At 42.4% G+C, this 11,777-nt stretch overlaps 1 protein-coding gene across 1 annotated transcript; it reads left to right on the forward strand.

The window, feature by feature from the left end:
* The first annotated feature begins 863 nt into the window (after positions 1-863).
* Positions 864-11,777, forward strand: zgc:136908 (Transitional endoplasmic reticulum ATPase). Its single transcript, XM_061732015.1, has 18 exons — positions 864-1,162; positions 1,869-1,980; positions 2,089-2,261; positions 2,352-2,494; positions 2,615-2,745; positions 4,200-4,331; positions 4,453-4,555; positions 4,633-4,766; positions 5,686-5,821; positions 5,952-6,064; positions 8,189-8,353; positions 8,488-8,610; positions 8,697-8,909; positions 8,993-9,171; positions 9,265-9,394; positions 10,830-10,988; positions 11,262-11,413; positions 11,513-11,777. The coding sequence occupies exons 1-18, from the start codon at positions 1,140-1,142 to the stop codon at positions 11,616-11,618; spliced, it is 2,427 nt and encodes an 808-aa protein (XP_061587999.1). The 5' UTR covers positions 864-1,139; the 3' UTR covers positions 11,619-11,777.

Genomic DNA, 11,777 nt, shown 5'->3' on the forward strand with positions numbered 1-11,777 from the left:
AGGTCATCTCATACAGAACCACCAGCATGTTTTAGATGGTCAATAGCAACCAAATGAACCGATAACAGCTTATTTCCACCTTCTCTGTTTGCAATATATTTCAAACTTTGCACTAGATAATTCAAAATAAAATGCTGTTGCTGTTTTTGTCTCTCAATCTTTTTTTCCCAACATGTTGATCTCAGTTTGGGATGAAGTGAGTGACGTTCTAAAGACATCTCCTGCTTCATTTACCTCTCGCTAGCAAGAACACTTTTTTTCCACATTGTGACCTTTTGTTAGTAAAAGGTGTCTGTCCTTGTGTTACCAGCATGTCATTCTTATTTGTAAACTCTTCTGCAGACAACAGCTTGTGTGTGAGTCATTATTGTCACAAGGGTGATATACAAAGTGTCTACGCCCTTGTTGCTTCTCTCCTGATATTTTTTAAAGGTCGGTTTTAGTAATAAAGGTTTAAATCAAAATACTTGTGTGTGAATAATGATTTGTTCAAGGGTGGGCGAAGTGCACACAAATGTTCCCATGCAGCATGTCGTGAGGGGGTGAGGCCAACGACGGTTTCAAGCAGATGGGTCAGAACAGCAGTTGCCTTCAGTGTCACCAAAGAAAACGACATATAGTGTTTTACAAACGACATACACGAGACGCAATGCAGCACTCCTTTTGGGGGAAATGTCCATGCAAAATTTACATGACCAAGCAGTAGATATCTGTCAGTAACTGTGGCCAGCTAGAGTGCTGCTTTCATTTGCTGGCGTGTATCAGGGGCAGGGGGAAATATCACACGGTATCTGTTCTGGGCCGCTCTCCAAGGTAAGGGCTTGAGATCTTTGTGTGTACACACGAGTGTTTGTGCACCCCGTGAAAAGCAGATGGGCATATTTATTCCTCCTCAGATATACAAGCGGGCCGCAGCTCCCTGCAAACAAGGGGGCTTCGGACAAGTAGGGAAAAAGAAAACCCCGAAACTCTCTGCTGGGAACCTCTGATGACCAAAACCTCACCAGGCTGGTCAGATCCAAAGGAATCTGGAGGCTTTGAACTGTTCAAGCTGGAGTCCTGAATTCTTTAGAGAAAACACGTTAAGAATTTGGAGAACCGAGGGACTGTAAACCCAGAAGACATCGAGAACCGCAGACATGCCAGGCCCAGGAGGAGCAGAGTGAGTGAAGCAGCTGCATACACACAGCGGATTTGTCTCCATTTTTCTGTGTATGTGCATGCAAACTCATGCATATTTCAACACAGAAACAAATGTTTGCAGATATGAAGTACTGACACATTTTATTCAGCAGGCTCTATCTGTATTTGTATCATGTGCTAGTTACCAATTAAAAGTTAATTGAGAGCAGACGTGAAAGAGAGAGCGCCCTCTTTCCAGACATCATCCTATTAAAAAAAAGACTTACAAAAACAAAGGCCTTCAAATCTCAGTGAACAGAAGCAACATTGTAAAGAAGAGTGGTCCAAGAATCCTTGATAATCAGAGACTGATAATGTAGAAAACAGTGACCTTAAAAGGGGGTCTTACAAGTGACCGGATCAAGCAATTTAATGACACAATATTTGTGGCTTTGTGTGAAGTAAATAATGTCAAGATGTAACATGTTATGGCATGCCTGGTGTTCATTTACCTTATTTTGTCCTAAAATCTGAGGACTGAGAGAGTTATAGTTTGTTTTTTCAATGATTGCATTTTAAATACCAGACTTTTAGAAATGGACATAATATTTTCAGGTTTTTCGAGTCAACAAGCTCCTACATGCAGAGCTGGTGGGATTCTAAATACAGCCCAGAGTCACATGAGGAAACTGGATCTGGCTGTGCAGAGCCTGCATGCGTGTCTCAATGTGTCTCTTGTTTGGAAGCCCAAAGGGAGAAGATTTCTCCACAGCCATCCTGAAGCAGAAACACAGACCAAACAGACTCATCGTGGATGAAGCCCTCAGTGAAGACAGCAGCATTGTCAGCCTGTCACAGGTGTGTATGCATCCGTGTGTGTGTGTGTGTGTGCTTGTGTGTGTGAGGGGTGTGAAAGTACCTACCACCAGCAATGTGTTTATTCACATGCTTGCGTGTCATCGCTAGAACAAGACAGAGGAGTTGCAGCTATTCCGTGGGGACACAGTGGTGGTAAGAGGAAGGAAACGGCGGCAGACTGTATGCATCGTCCTGACCGAGGACACCTGTGCAGATGAGCGGATTCGGATGAACAGAGTGACGCGCAACAACCTGCGCATCCGGCTTGGTGATGTCATCAGGTAGATTTAGCATGCAGCTCTTAGTATGTAACACTTTGACCACGTGAAGATCATTTTGACTAATAAATAGTCATGTGTGCGACATTAAAGCATCCACGCCTGCCCTGATATCAAGTATGGGAAAAAGATTCATGTCCTCCCCATTGATGACACCATTGAGGGCCTGACGGGGAACCTCTTTGAGGTTTTCCTTAAACCATACTTTCTAGAGGCTTACCGGCCTGTACACAAAGGTAAAGTGAAATCTCTGCCTTTGAACTTAACCACAGTCAAGTTTGCTGTTTTTGTTGGATGCTAAGACAATAAAATCATCTACCTCTGGATGATGATTTACTGCTTACCTGTGCTGCCAGGGGACATCTTCCTGGTGAGGGGAAGCATGCGGGCAGTGGAGTTCAAGGTGGTGGAGACGGATCCCAGCCCTCACTGCATTGTTGCTCCAGACACTGTCATCTACTGTGAGGGAGAGCCCATCAAACGAGAGGTGTGTGAGAGAAAACAAGGGGGCTTCGGACAAGTTGGAAGGGTGCTTTAATGCAAAATATGTTTCTGCAGACACATGGTGATCAAGTGCTTGGTACTTAATTAAAATCAGTCTTTATTCCAGTGTTTCTATGTTAAATGCTTGTGATTTGACTATGTTATACGCTCGTGATTTTTCACAACAATACAGAAAAAAAACGTTTTGAATGTCCTTTCTCTCAGTTTCACACCTGCTGTACTTCAGCCCATCTTGATTCAGGGTCTTCCGAGCCTTACACAGGCTTTTGAAACATCATTCAGCTGCCCCTATGAGTCGAAAACTCTCCTGTTGTCATGGTTACACATCAAACAGTTGTTGAAAATTGCCAAAATAATGAGCAAAAATCCTTCAAGCAGTTAAACATCTAAACCGGTGTAGAAAAATGACGTTTTGTATTAACAACAGGAAGATCTCCATCTCAAAGATGCAAGTGTATCATCTTATTTTCTCTGCCACGACAAGAGAAGAGGTGACGTTATGTGGCAGGTCGAGCTGTCTGTCTGGATTTGTCAGCATGATAACGCAATGACAAGTGCAATGACATACATGATCTGGACTATGGGAAAAGGGAGAACTCCTTAAAGTCTAGATAAATGTTGAGATGTAATGTATCTTTTTAGTCCCACCTGCAGAGTTTTTGTAAGACTGAGATCGGGGCTGCGTGAACCACTCCAATACGCTCACCATCTTGTTCTTAAACCCCTTTGCAACTCATTTGGGGATAGGTTTGGGTTCATTCTCCACTTTGAACATCCAACTATGCCTAAGCTTGAGAAGTTGCTTCAGCGTTTACACTTTTTGTAATGAAACAGTCTATTTTGAGAAATGCACCAGTCCTTCCTGCACATGATGCTGCCACCACCATACTTCACAGTTGGGAGGGTATTCTGAGGCCTGCAAACCTTCCTCTTTTTCCTCCTCCATCATGGCCAAATAGCTTTATTTTTAATGGTCTATCTTGCTTTTAAAATTCAATTTTAAAGTAATACTAACTGGCCTAAAATGGGAAATATTCCTTCAATGTTTCTGTCAGATGTGGAAAATAAAAATCCATCATTTTCGAAACTATATTTGAAACTTCTGGTTGCAACTATAAGCATCTTGAGGCTTACTTGTGTAAAGAGAGAAAAAGCGGGAAGGACATTCAGCGTCTGGCTGTGACAAAGACTCAGCTTCATGGAGGCCTGCTGAATCACTTGTTCTACTCAGAGCCTCAATTGGGAACAATATTTGATATATACGACATAAAAAAGCCAGTTTTTCCCCACTTTAAGTATACAATGGGGGATTTAAGGATGGTTAAATAAAATAAATTGTATTTAGCATCCCATTTTCTCTTTTCGAAACCTGATCAAAATCTGAAATGATTTTATAAGTGTCAGTAATTCTAATCTAAGCAGATCACTCTGTGACAGGATGAAGAGGAGAGTCTTAATGACATTGGTTATGATGACATCGGAGGCTGTCGGAAACAGCTGGCTCAGATCAAAGAGATGGTGGAGCTTCCTCTCAGACATCCAGGACTCTTCAAGGCCATAGGAGTGAAGGTGTAATGCTCTTAAACACACACAAACCGTCACTCCATCGTGCCATGAAACAGCTTCTTTCGATTCCAATAAAAGCCACTTGTATTTTTATGAATCGTTTGGGCTCCTTTGTCTTTCCTAGCCCCCCAGAGGTATCCTGCTCTACGGCCCGGCAGGTACAGGGAAGACACTGGTGGCTCGAGCTGTAGCCAATGAAACTGGTGCCTTCTTCTTCCTCATCAACGGTGAGGCCTGTTTTGTCTTATGAGTTCTTGCATTTGTTCTTGCATTTGTGTTATTGGTTTCACAATTCTTTGACCAGGTCCCGAGATCATGAGCAAGTTGGCGGGAGAGTCAGAAAGCAATTTGAGAAAAGCATTTGAGGAGGCGGAAAACAATGCTCCAGCCATCATCTTCATCGATGAGCTGGATGCCATCGCTCCCAAGAGGGAGAAGGTGAGGCGTCACATACGGAACAGGACAACACATCTGAGCAGTGGTGGACTGTAACGGAGTAAATTTACTTGAGTACTGTACTTAAGTACATATCCAGAGGATTTGTACTTTACTTGAGTATTAGATTTCTTTGGTACTTATTACTCTTACTTGAATACATTTCCAAGACAAATATTTTTACTTTTACTCGAGTACATTTCTAGGAAGGCTGAAAAGTACTCGTTACTTTCAGGTCTGCTCTTTTTTCTTCTTCCCTAAAATCCTATTGGACACAAGCTGTTTTTGTCAAAGGAGGAGACCTATCACAGTGCACGCTCTCCACTGGGATGTACGTAAAGCGGAAATACGTCAAGCCTCCTCAAAACGATACCGCCAAAGTAGCCTGCGTTTGTCAAGTCAAGACAGAGCCGCAGCAATGGCTACGCCTGCGTCAGGAGAAGAAAGACAATCCACTGAGTCGTCTGAGTCTGATAATGAGCCGGACTCGGAGCAGGGACTTTCACAAAATCCTTGGCCGTATCTTAACTCAATGTTCGAGTTCGACCGAGTAAAAAACGAGGGCACAGACAAACCACTGACATTTACAACTTAAACTTTATAACTTAAATTAATTTAGAAAAAATATAGTAATTTACTGATGTGGAAAATAAGAAATTTACTCTTACTCTTACTCTTACTTTTACTTAAAGTAAATTTAAAAGCATTTACTTTTGGATACTTAAGTACCTTTAAAAGCAAGTACTTTTCTACTCTTACTCGAGTAATATTTTGACTGAGTTACTTTTACTTGTAACAGAGTAAATTTTGACCAGTAGTATTTGTACTCTTACTCAAGTACTGGGGTCGAGTACTCTGTCCACCTCTGCATCTGAGCAGGCTTCTGTCTTTTGTCAATTTGACCGTTTGTCTGTTTGTGCAGACTCACGGTGAAGTGGAGAGGCGTATCGTGTCGCAGCTGTTGACCCTGATGGATGGCTTGAAGCAGAGAGCACATGTGATTGTCATGGCAGCAACAAACCGCCCAAACAGTATAGACCCTGCTCTAAGACGCTTTGGTTAGGAGAGCCTCTTTGTTCACACACACACACACACACCACACACACACACACACACACACACACACACACACACACACACACACACACACACACACACACACTGACATGTACTATGTCGTCTCTCCAGGCAGGTTTGACCGTGAGATTGACATTGGGATCCCAGACTCGACTGGTAGACTGGAGATCCTGCAGATCCACACCAAAAACATGAAACTAACCGATGATGTGGACCTGGAGAGGGTGAGCCAGGACAAAAAAAAGGAATAATTTAATCATTAATGATTAAATTATTAAATGTTTTCATAAAATGTGATCAGATCATGTGATGTGATGCTTCTGCTGATAGGCACCATGCCTCACAGAAAGGAAGCCTCTTAAGACATGTGATCAACAGCAGTTAACCTGTACAAGATTGGGAAGGGATACAAAGTCATCTCAAAGTGTTTAGGCATCCACCAGCCCACAGTTGGTCCTGTGGCTATTCTTCCTAGATGTGGACGGCAAGCCAAGATGGTTTCAGGGGTACAAACCAGAATCTTCAATGAATGGAGGAGGAAACCACAAGAAGCAGCTGAGGGCTTGAAGACATCTCTGGAGCTGGTGATGGTTCAACAGATCCCTGCCTGGGCAGCTACCCAACTGAACTTTGTCAAAGCGATAAGCGAGGCTACTGAAAAAAATGATTTGCAGACTGTTGAAAGAAAAACTGAGTTTTTTCTGGAAGAAAACTGCACTGAGTATGGCACACAACGGGCACAGCTCACTTACAACATCTCCCAACTGGGAAGTACGGTGAAGGGAGTGTGATGATTTGGGCTGGCCTTGCCGCCACAGGGTCTGGACTACCGGTACTTGCCATCATCGAGGAGAAAATGAATGACAAAGTTTACCAAAGTAGCTCACAGGTTGATGTCAGGGGGACGGTCTCCCAGCAGAGGCTTGATGAAGCAGAGTTCAGACCTCAGCACATAATGATGCTGTGGAATGACCTGAAGAAAACTGATCACACCAGACATCCAACAAATGTGTCGTGTACTGATTAAAGCAAACGTCCTGAAGTGGTTCTGTAAAGAGGAATGGTCAAAAGTTCCTCCTGAAAGTTGTGTAGGTCTGATCCAGAGCTACCAAAAGTGTTTAGTAGAGGAGGTTCAGCCGGCTACAAACCAGCTCCGCCGTTTGTTTAATGGCTGTTTTTCAATAAAGAAAATGAGAAATTATGATTGTTTATGTGATATCAGCTCAAGATGATCAGATCACATTTATGGACAATTAATCAATCAATCCTTATTTGTTTAGCACTTTTAAACAACCATAGTTGACTAAAGTCCTTCACAATCAAAATCAAAGCATGGACTGAAAAAGAAATAAGGCTAGAAATAAACCTAGAAAATAAAAATATTCCAATTAAAAATCCCATGAGACGTAAAAAGGTGAAGGTGCTATTATGAGCCCAATGCTGCTCTGAACAGGTGGGTGTTTAGTTTGGGGTTTGAACAGAGGCGGGCCAGTGATGGTTCGTATCTCAGGCGGCAGCGTTTTCCTGAGTTTAGGACCAGCGACTGCAAAGGAATAATCAGCCCCATATTTTCAGCCTCGACAAGTGTTGGCCTGCTGAAAGCAAGGTCCTACTGGGTGGAAAATTAAAGAATGCAGAGAACCAGTTCATACCAAAGGATTCACATACTTTTTCTTACCACTGTAGGTCATTTCAAGAATGGTTTATGTGTAGATTTTCCTACACAGATGCTTAAGTATTTTTATATTCTTAATTTTACAGCTTTGCTAATTTTCTTTCCTCGACTCACATCACAGCAAATTGACAAGGTTTTCTTTCTTTCTTTCTTTCTTTCTTTCTTTCTTTCTTTCTTTCTTTCTTTCTTTCTTTCTTTCTTTCTTTCTTTCTTTCTTTCTTTCTTTCTTTCTTTCTTTCTTTCTTTCTTTCTTTCTTTCTTTCTTTCTTTCTTTCTTTCTTTCTTTCTTTCTTTCTTTCTTTTCTTTCCTCGTGTTATAGAATTAACTTTTTGGATCAAGTGAGTTTTAAAAATATATTTTAAAGCATCAGGGCTCACTTTAACCCCTCCAAATCTAAGAGCTGCAAAACAAAACTGTCTGAGAGACAATGCAACAGTTATTTGGGGGTATTTTAGATATGTGGCAGCATAGTATAGTTTATTCTGAATTCACATTTTGTGGTCAAAAGGAAAATCAAAATTGAGTTCTCTTAGAAACCAGAACATCAGTGGTTATTATATTATATTACATTATATTATTTGTACTTATAGGACAAAATCAAGACTGTGAAGAACCCAGTTAAACACAGCAGCATCTGATGTGAGCGATGTTTTGGTTCATGGTGTGTGTTAGATCGCCACGGAGACTCATGGCCATGTGGGTGCTGACCTGGCTGCTCTGTGCTCAGAAGCTGCTCTGCAAGCCATCCGCAAGAAGCTGACGTTGATAGACCTGGAAGATGAAACCATCGATGCCGACCTGCTCAACTCCCTGGCTGTCAGCATGGATGACTTCCAAGTACTGAACACACACATTCACACACACCTAAGAGAATTCCAGACTTCAGAAATTCACAAATAACCACAAGAACTGAAGCTGCACAGGAATATTTCTCAGGGAGAAATGCATTCCTCTCTTTAATTGCTCCTCAGTGGGCCCTGGGTCAGAGCAACCCATCAGCTCTGAGAGAGACAGTGGCAGAGATTCCCAAAGTCAACTGGGAGGACATTGGAGGACTGAGCGAGGTCAAGAGAGAGCTGCAAGAGCTTGTTCAGGTGGAAGAAACATTTTCAAACTCTGCACAAAACCATAAATACAACTCCCACCACCAATCCATCAATCCTCTTCCTTTCCTCTTCAGTACCCTGTTGAGTATCCTGATAAGTTCCTGAAGTTTGGGATGACCCCGTCCCGTGGGGTGTTGTTCTACGGCCCTCCTGGCTGCGGGAAAACCCTCTTAGCAAAGGCCATCGCCAATGAATGCCAGGCTAACTTTGTGTCCATCAAAGGCCCTGAGATGCTCACCATGTGGTTTGGAGAGTCAGAGGCGAACGTCAGAGACGTGTTTGATAAGGTGAGAGCCGTGCTCCTTGCAGATCATTTGGCACCTCTTATTTTACATTTAGTCCTTTATGACCTTTTTCACTTTTTCCACAGGCCAGACAGGCTGCACCCTGCATCTTGTTTTTTGACGAGTTAGACTCTATTGCCAAATCCAGAGGAGGCGGAGCAGGGGATGCAGGCGGTGCAGCCGACAGAGTCATCAACCAGATCCTCACAGAGATGGACGGCATGTCTGACAAAAAGAACGTTTTCATCATTGGTGCCACAAACAGGTGCAGCCCTTTTTTTTTATATCTGCAATGAGGACTGGTCGATACATGAACAACTTCCCTGATTTCTTCTCATCTGCCCTCTCGTCTCACCAGACCCGACATCATAGACCCGGCCATCCTGCGGCCGGGTCGTCTGGACCAGCTCATCTACATCCCTCTGCCTGACAAAGCCTCTAGAACAGCAATTCTCAAAGCCAACCTGCGCAAGTCTCCCATTGCAAAGGTTAGTAACAAAAGGAAACATTTAAAGAGAACAAAGTTCCCAAAAGGGCGGCTGTGGACTTGGAATGCACATGTTTACTATACATGGTGTATTATGGTCTCCCATTGCAAAGGTTAGTAAAAAAAGGAAACATTTCTCTAGACCATTTCATTTTTTTATTTTCATTTTCATTTTATTTGTTATAGACGGACAATGTACATTAATGAACATTTAAAAAAAATTTAAATGCACCCAATTGTAGCCAAAAGGCTAATTTCCATTCAGATTCAGATTCAGATTCAGATTCAGATTCAGATTCAGATTCAGATTCAGATTCAGATTGCTTTTATTTGCCATTTGTGTAAAACACATAGGAAATTGTCACGTTGGTAACAGTGTGCGCACTCGGAATATTATTTTCACGTATAAATAAATAAATCACAGACACAACACCACAGTGAAGGAATAAACAAAAATAAAGTGCAGGCATATACAATAAATTGTAGTCCAGTTTTTGATTATTTTTTGTCACTAAGGAGCGGGAGGGGGAGGGAACCTGAGTCATTGATGAGCCTGGCGGCTGAGGGGAAGAAGATGAGTCTGTGGCAGTCTTCCCTTTTTTCTCCATTTCTATAACCAAGTTTTTGAGTATTTGGGAGCAAAAACACTCCAAGTCTCTCATGTATTTTTTGATTCTACCATTAAAAGAACGTGTTTATTGATGCGTGACATACAGAATAGTTTATGTGTAGCTGAGTGATCTACTGTAGCAAATAATGTTGGTTCATTTAAGCGCAATCGTAACATTGAAGAAGTATATCAGGTTTAATTATCTTGCTGTAAGTTTTGTGTTATAAAAACAAAGAATAAAGTAGCAGAAATTATTTGTTAAAATGAAAATCCGAAATAAGAGAAAGGCATTGGGTTACAAGTTCAATCCCTTTAGTCCCAAAACAATTTAGCCTCGTAGTCACAGAAGCTAAACCGCAGTCACAGGAAGAGTTCAGACAGGAAATGTCTCATACTCTTCTGCATTCATTCAGGCAAAGAAGGGCAGACTGACACGATCAACGTTTGAAAGTGAGGGGGAAACTTAAGGAAAGATGGAGAAGCAGTTATTTATACGACCCTGAGACTGCCTCGAAACACTTCACGTTGTGGTTTCAGACAGTTCACCAGTAAAACAAAAACATGTTACTCGTTGGAGTCAGGAGGCAAAGCCCACGCAAACACTCTGATGAGAGTAAAGGAGCACAGACTGTCTTTCACTCTTTCTTCACAAGGTATAACTTGACTGCAACTTGACTGCAAGGAATGAAGTGTCCTTATGTGCTTCTTTGACCCAGGAGCACCCACGGACACAAACAATAATCACTGAACAAAGTGGATGCTAAGATTTGATCATTAAAGCCTTATTTCCGTTCTAGCTGCTTTCTTTTGCTCTTCTGATTTGCAGGATGTGGATCTGGAAATCCTGTCTCGCATCACAGAGGGTTTCTCTGGAGCCGACCTGACAGAGATCTGTCAGCGAGCTTGTAAGCTGGCCATCCGGGAGGCTATTGAGGCCGAGATCAAGGCTGAGCGTCAGAGACAGAGCAGACCGGGCGTCCCCATGGTCGGCTACCACTGCTGCTCTCCATTCTCACATGTTCACACCACATTACATTGCATTAAACACAAGGGAATGCAGCGTGGGGACTCTGAATTTCTTACAAATCCAAAAATCCCATCTCACTGTAGAACCAGGCTGTGTGTGCTTGGTGCCGAAAAGAGACTGTGAAAGAGAACAAAGTTCCCAAAAGGGCGGCTGTGGACTTGGAATGCACATGTTTACTATACATGGTGTATTATGTCAACTTATAGTCCTCATCTATGTTTCTTTCTGCAGGATGAAGACTATGATCCAGTCCCAGAGATCAGGAAGGATCACTTTGAAGAGGCGATGCGGTTCGCTCGTCGCTCTGTCAGTGACAACGACATTCGCAAGTATGAGATGTTTTCTCAAACTCTGCAGCAGAGCCGGGGTTTTGGAAACTTCAGGTACACACATGCAACAACTGTAGAAAATGTGGTTGGCATAAATTGGCTTTGATTTGGATATATTCCAGATGATCCTACTCCACATCCCTCTTCCTCCAGATTCCCTTCTGCTACTGGGACTCGGTCTGGAGGTCAAGAATCCGGCGCTGGGTCAGGCAGGCCGGGTCTGTACAGAGATGAAGGAGAAGATGATCTCTATCAGTAACAAACTGGTGTGATTCCATGAATTAAAAAAATAAGATTTAGAGATTTAGTTTGCACTGTAAAAGTTGTGTGAATGTATGAATTTTAAATGTAATAGACTCATTTATTTTTGTGCCTTCATGATCACATCATGATGTACTGACTGTTGATTAAACTACAT

This window comes from Cololabis saira, chromosome 1 (genome assembly GCF_033807715.1).
Source record: "Cololabis saira isolate AMF1-May2022 chromosome 1, fColSai1.1, whole genome shotgun sequence".
NCBI classification, from domain to species: domain Eukaryota; kingdom Metazoa; phylum Chordata; class Actinopteri; order Beloniformes; family Belonidae; genus Cololabis; species Cololabis saira.

Bases quoted from the DNA above. Each gene is read 5' to 3' on its own strand.
- zgc:136908 (XM_061732015.1), top strand. From the start codon at position 1,140: ATGCCAGGCCCAGGAGGAGCAGA. The intron at 2,746-4,199 runs GTGTGTGAGAGA...ACTCTGTGACAG, and splicing joins GAGAGCCCATCAAACGAGAG to GATGAAGAGGAGAGTCTTAA. The intron at 4,332-4,452 runs GTGTAATGCTCT...TGTCTTTCCTAG, and splicing joins TCAAGGCCATAGGAGTGAAG to CCCCCCAGAGGTATCCTGCT.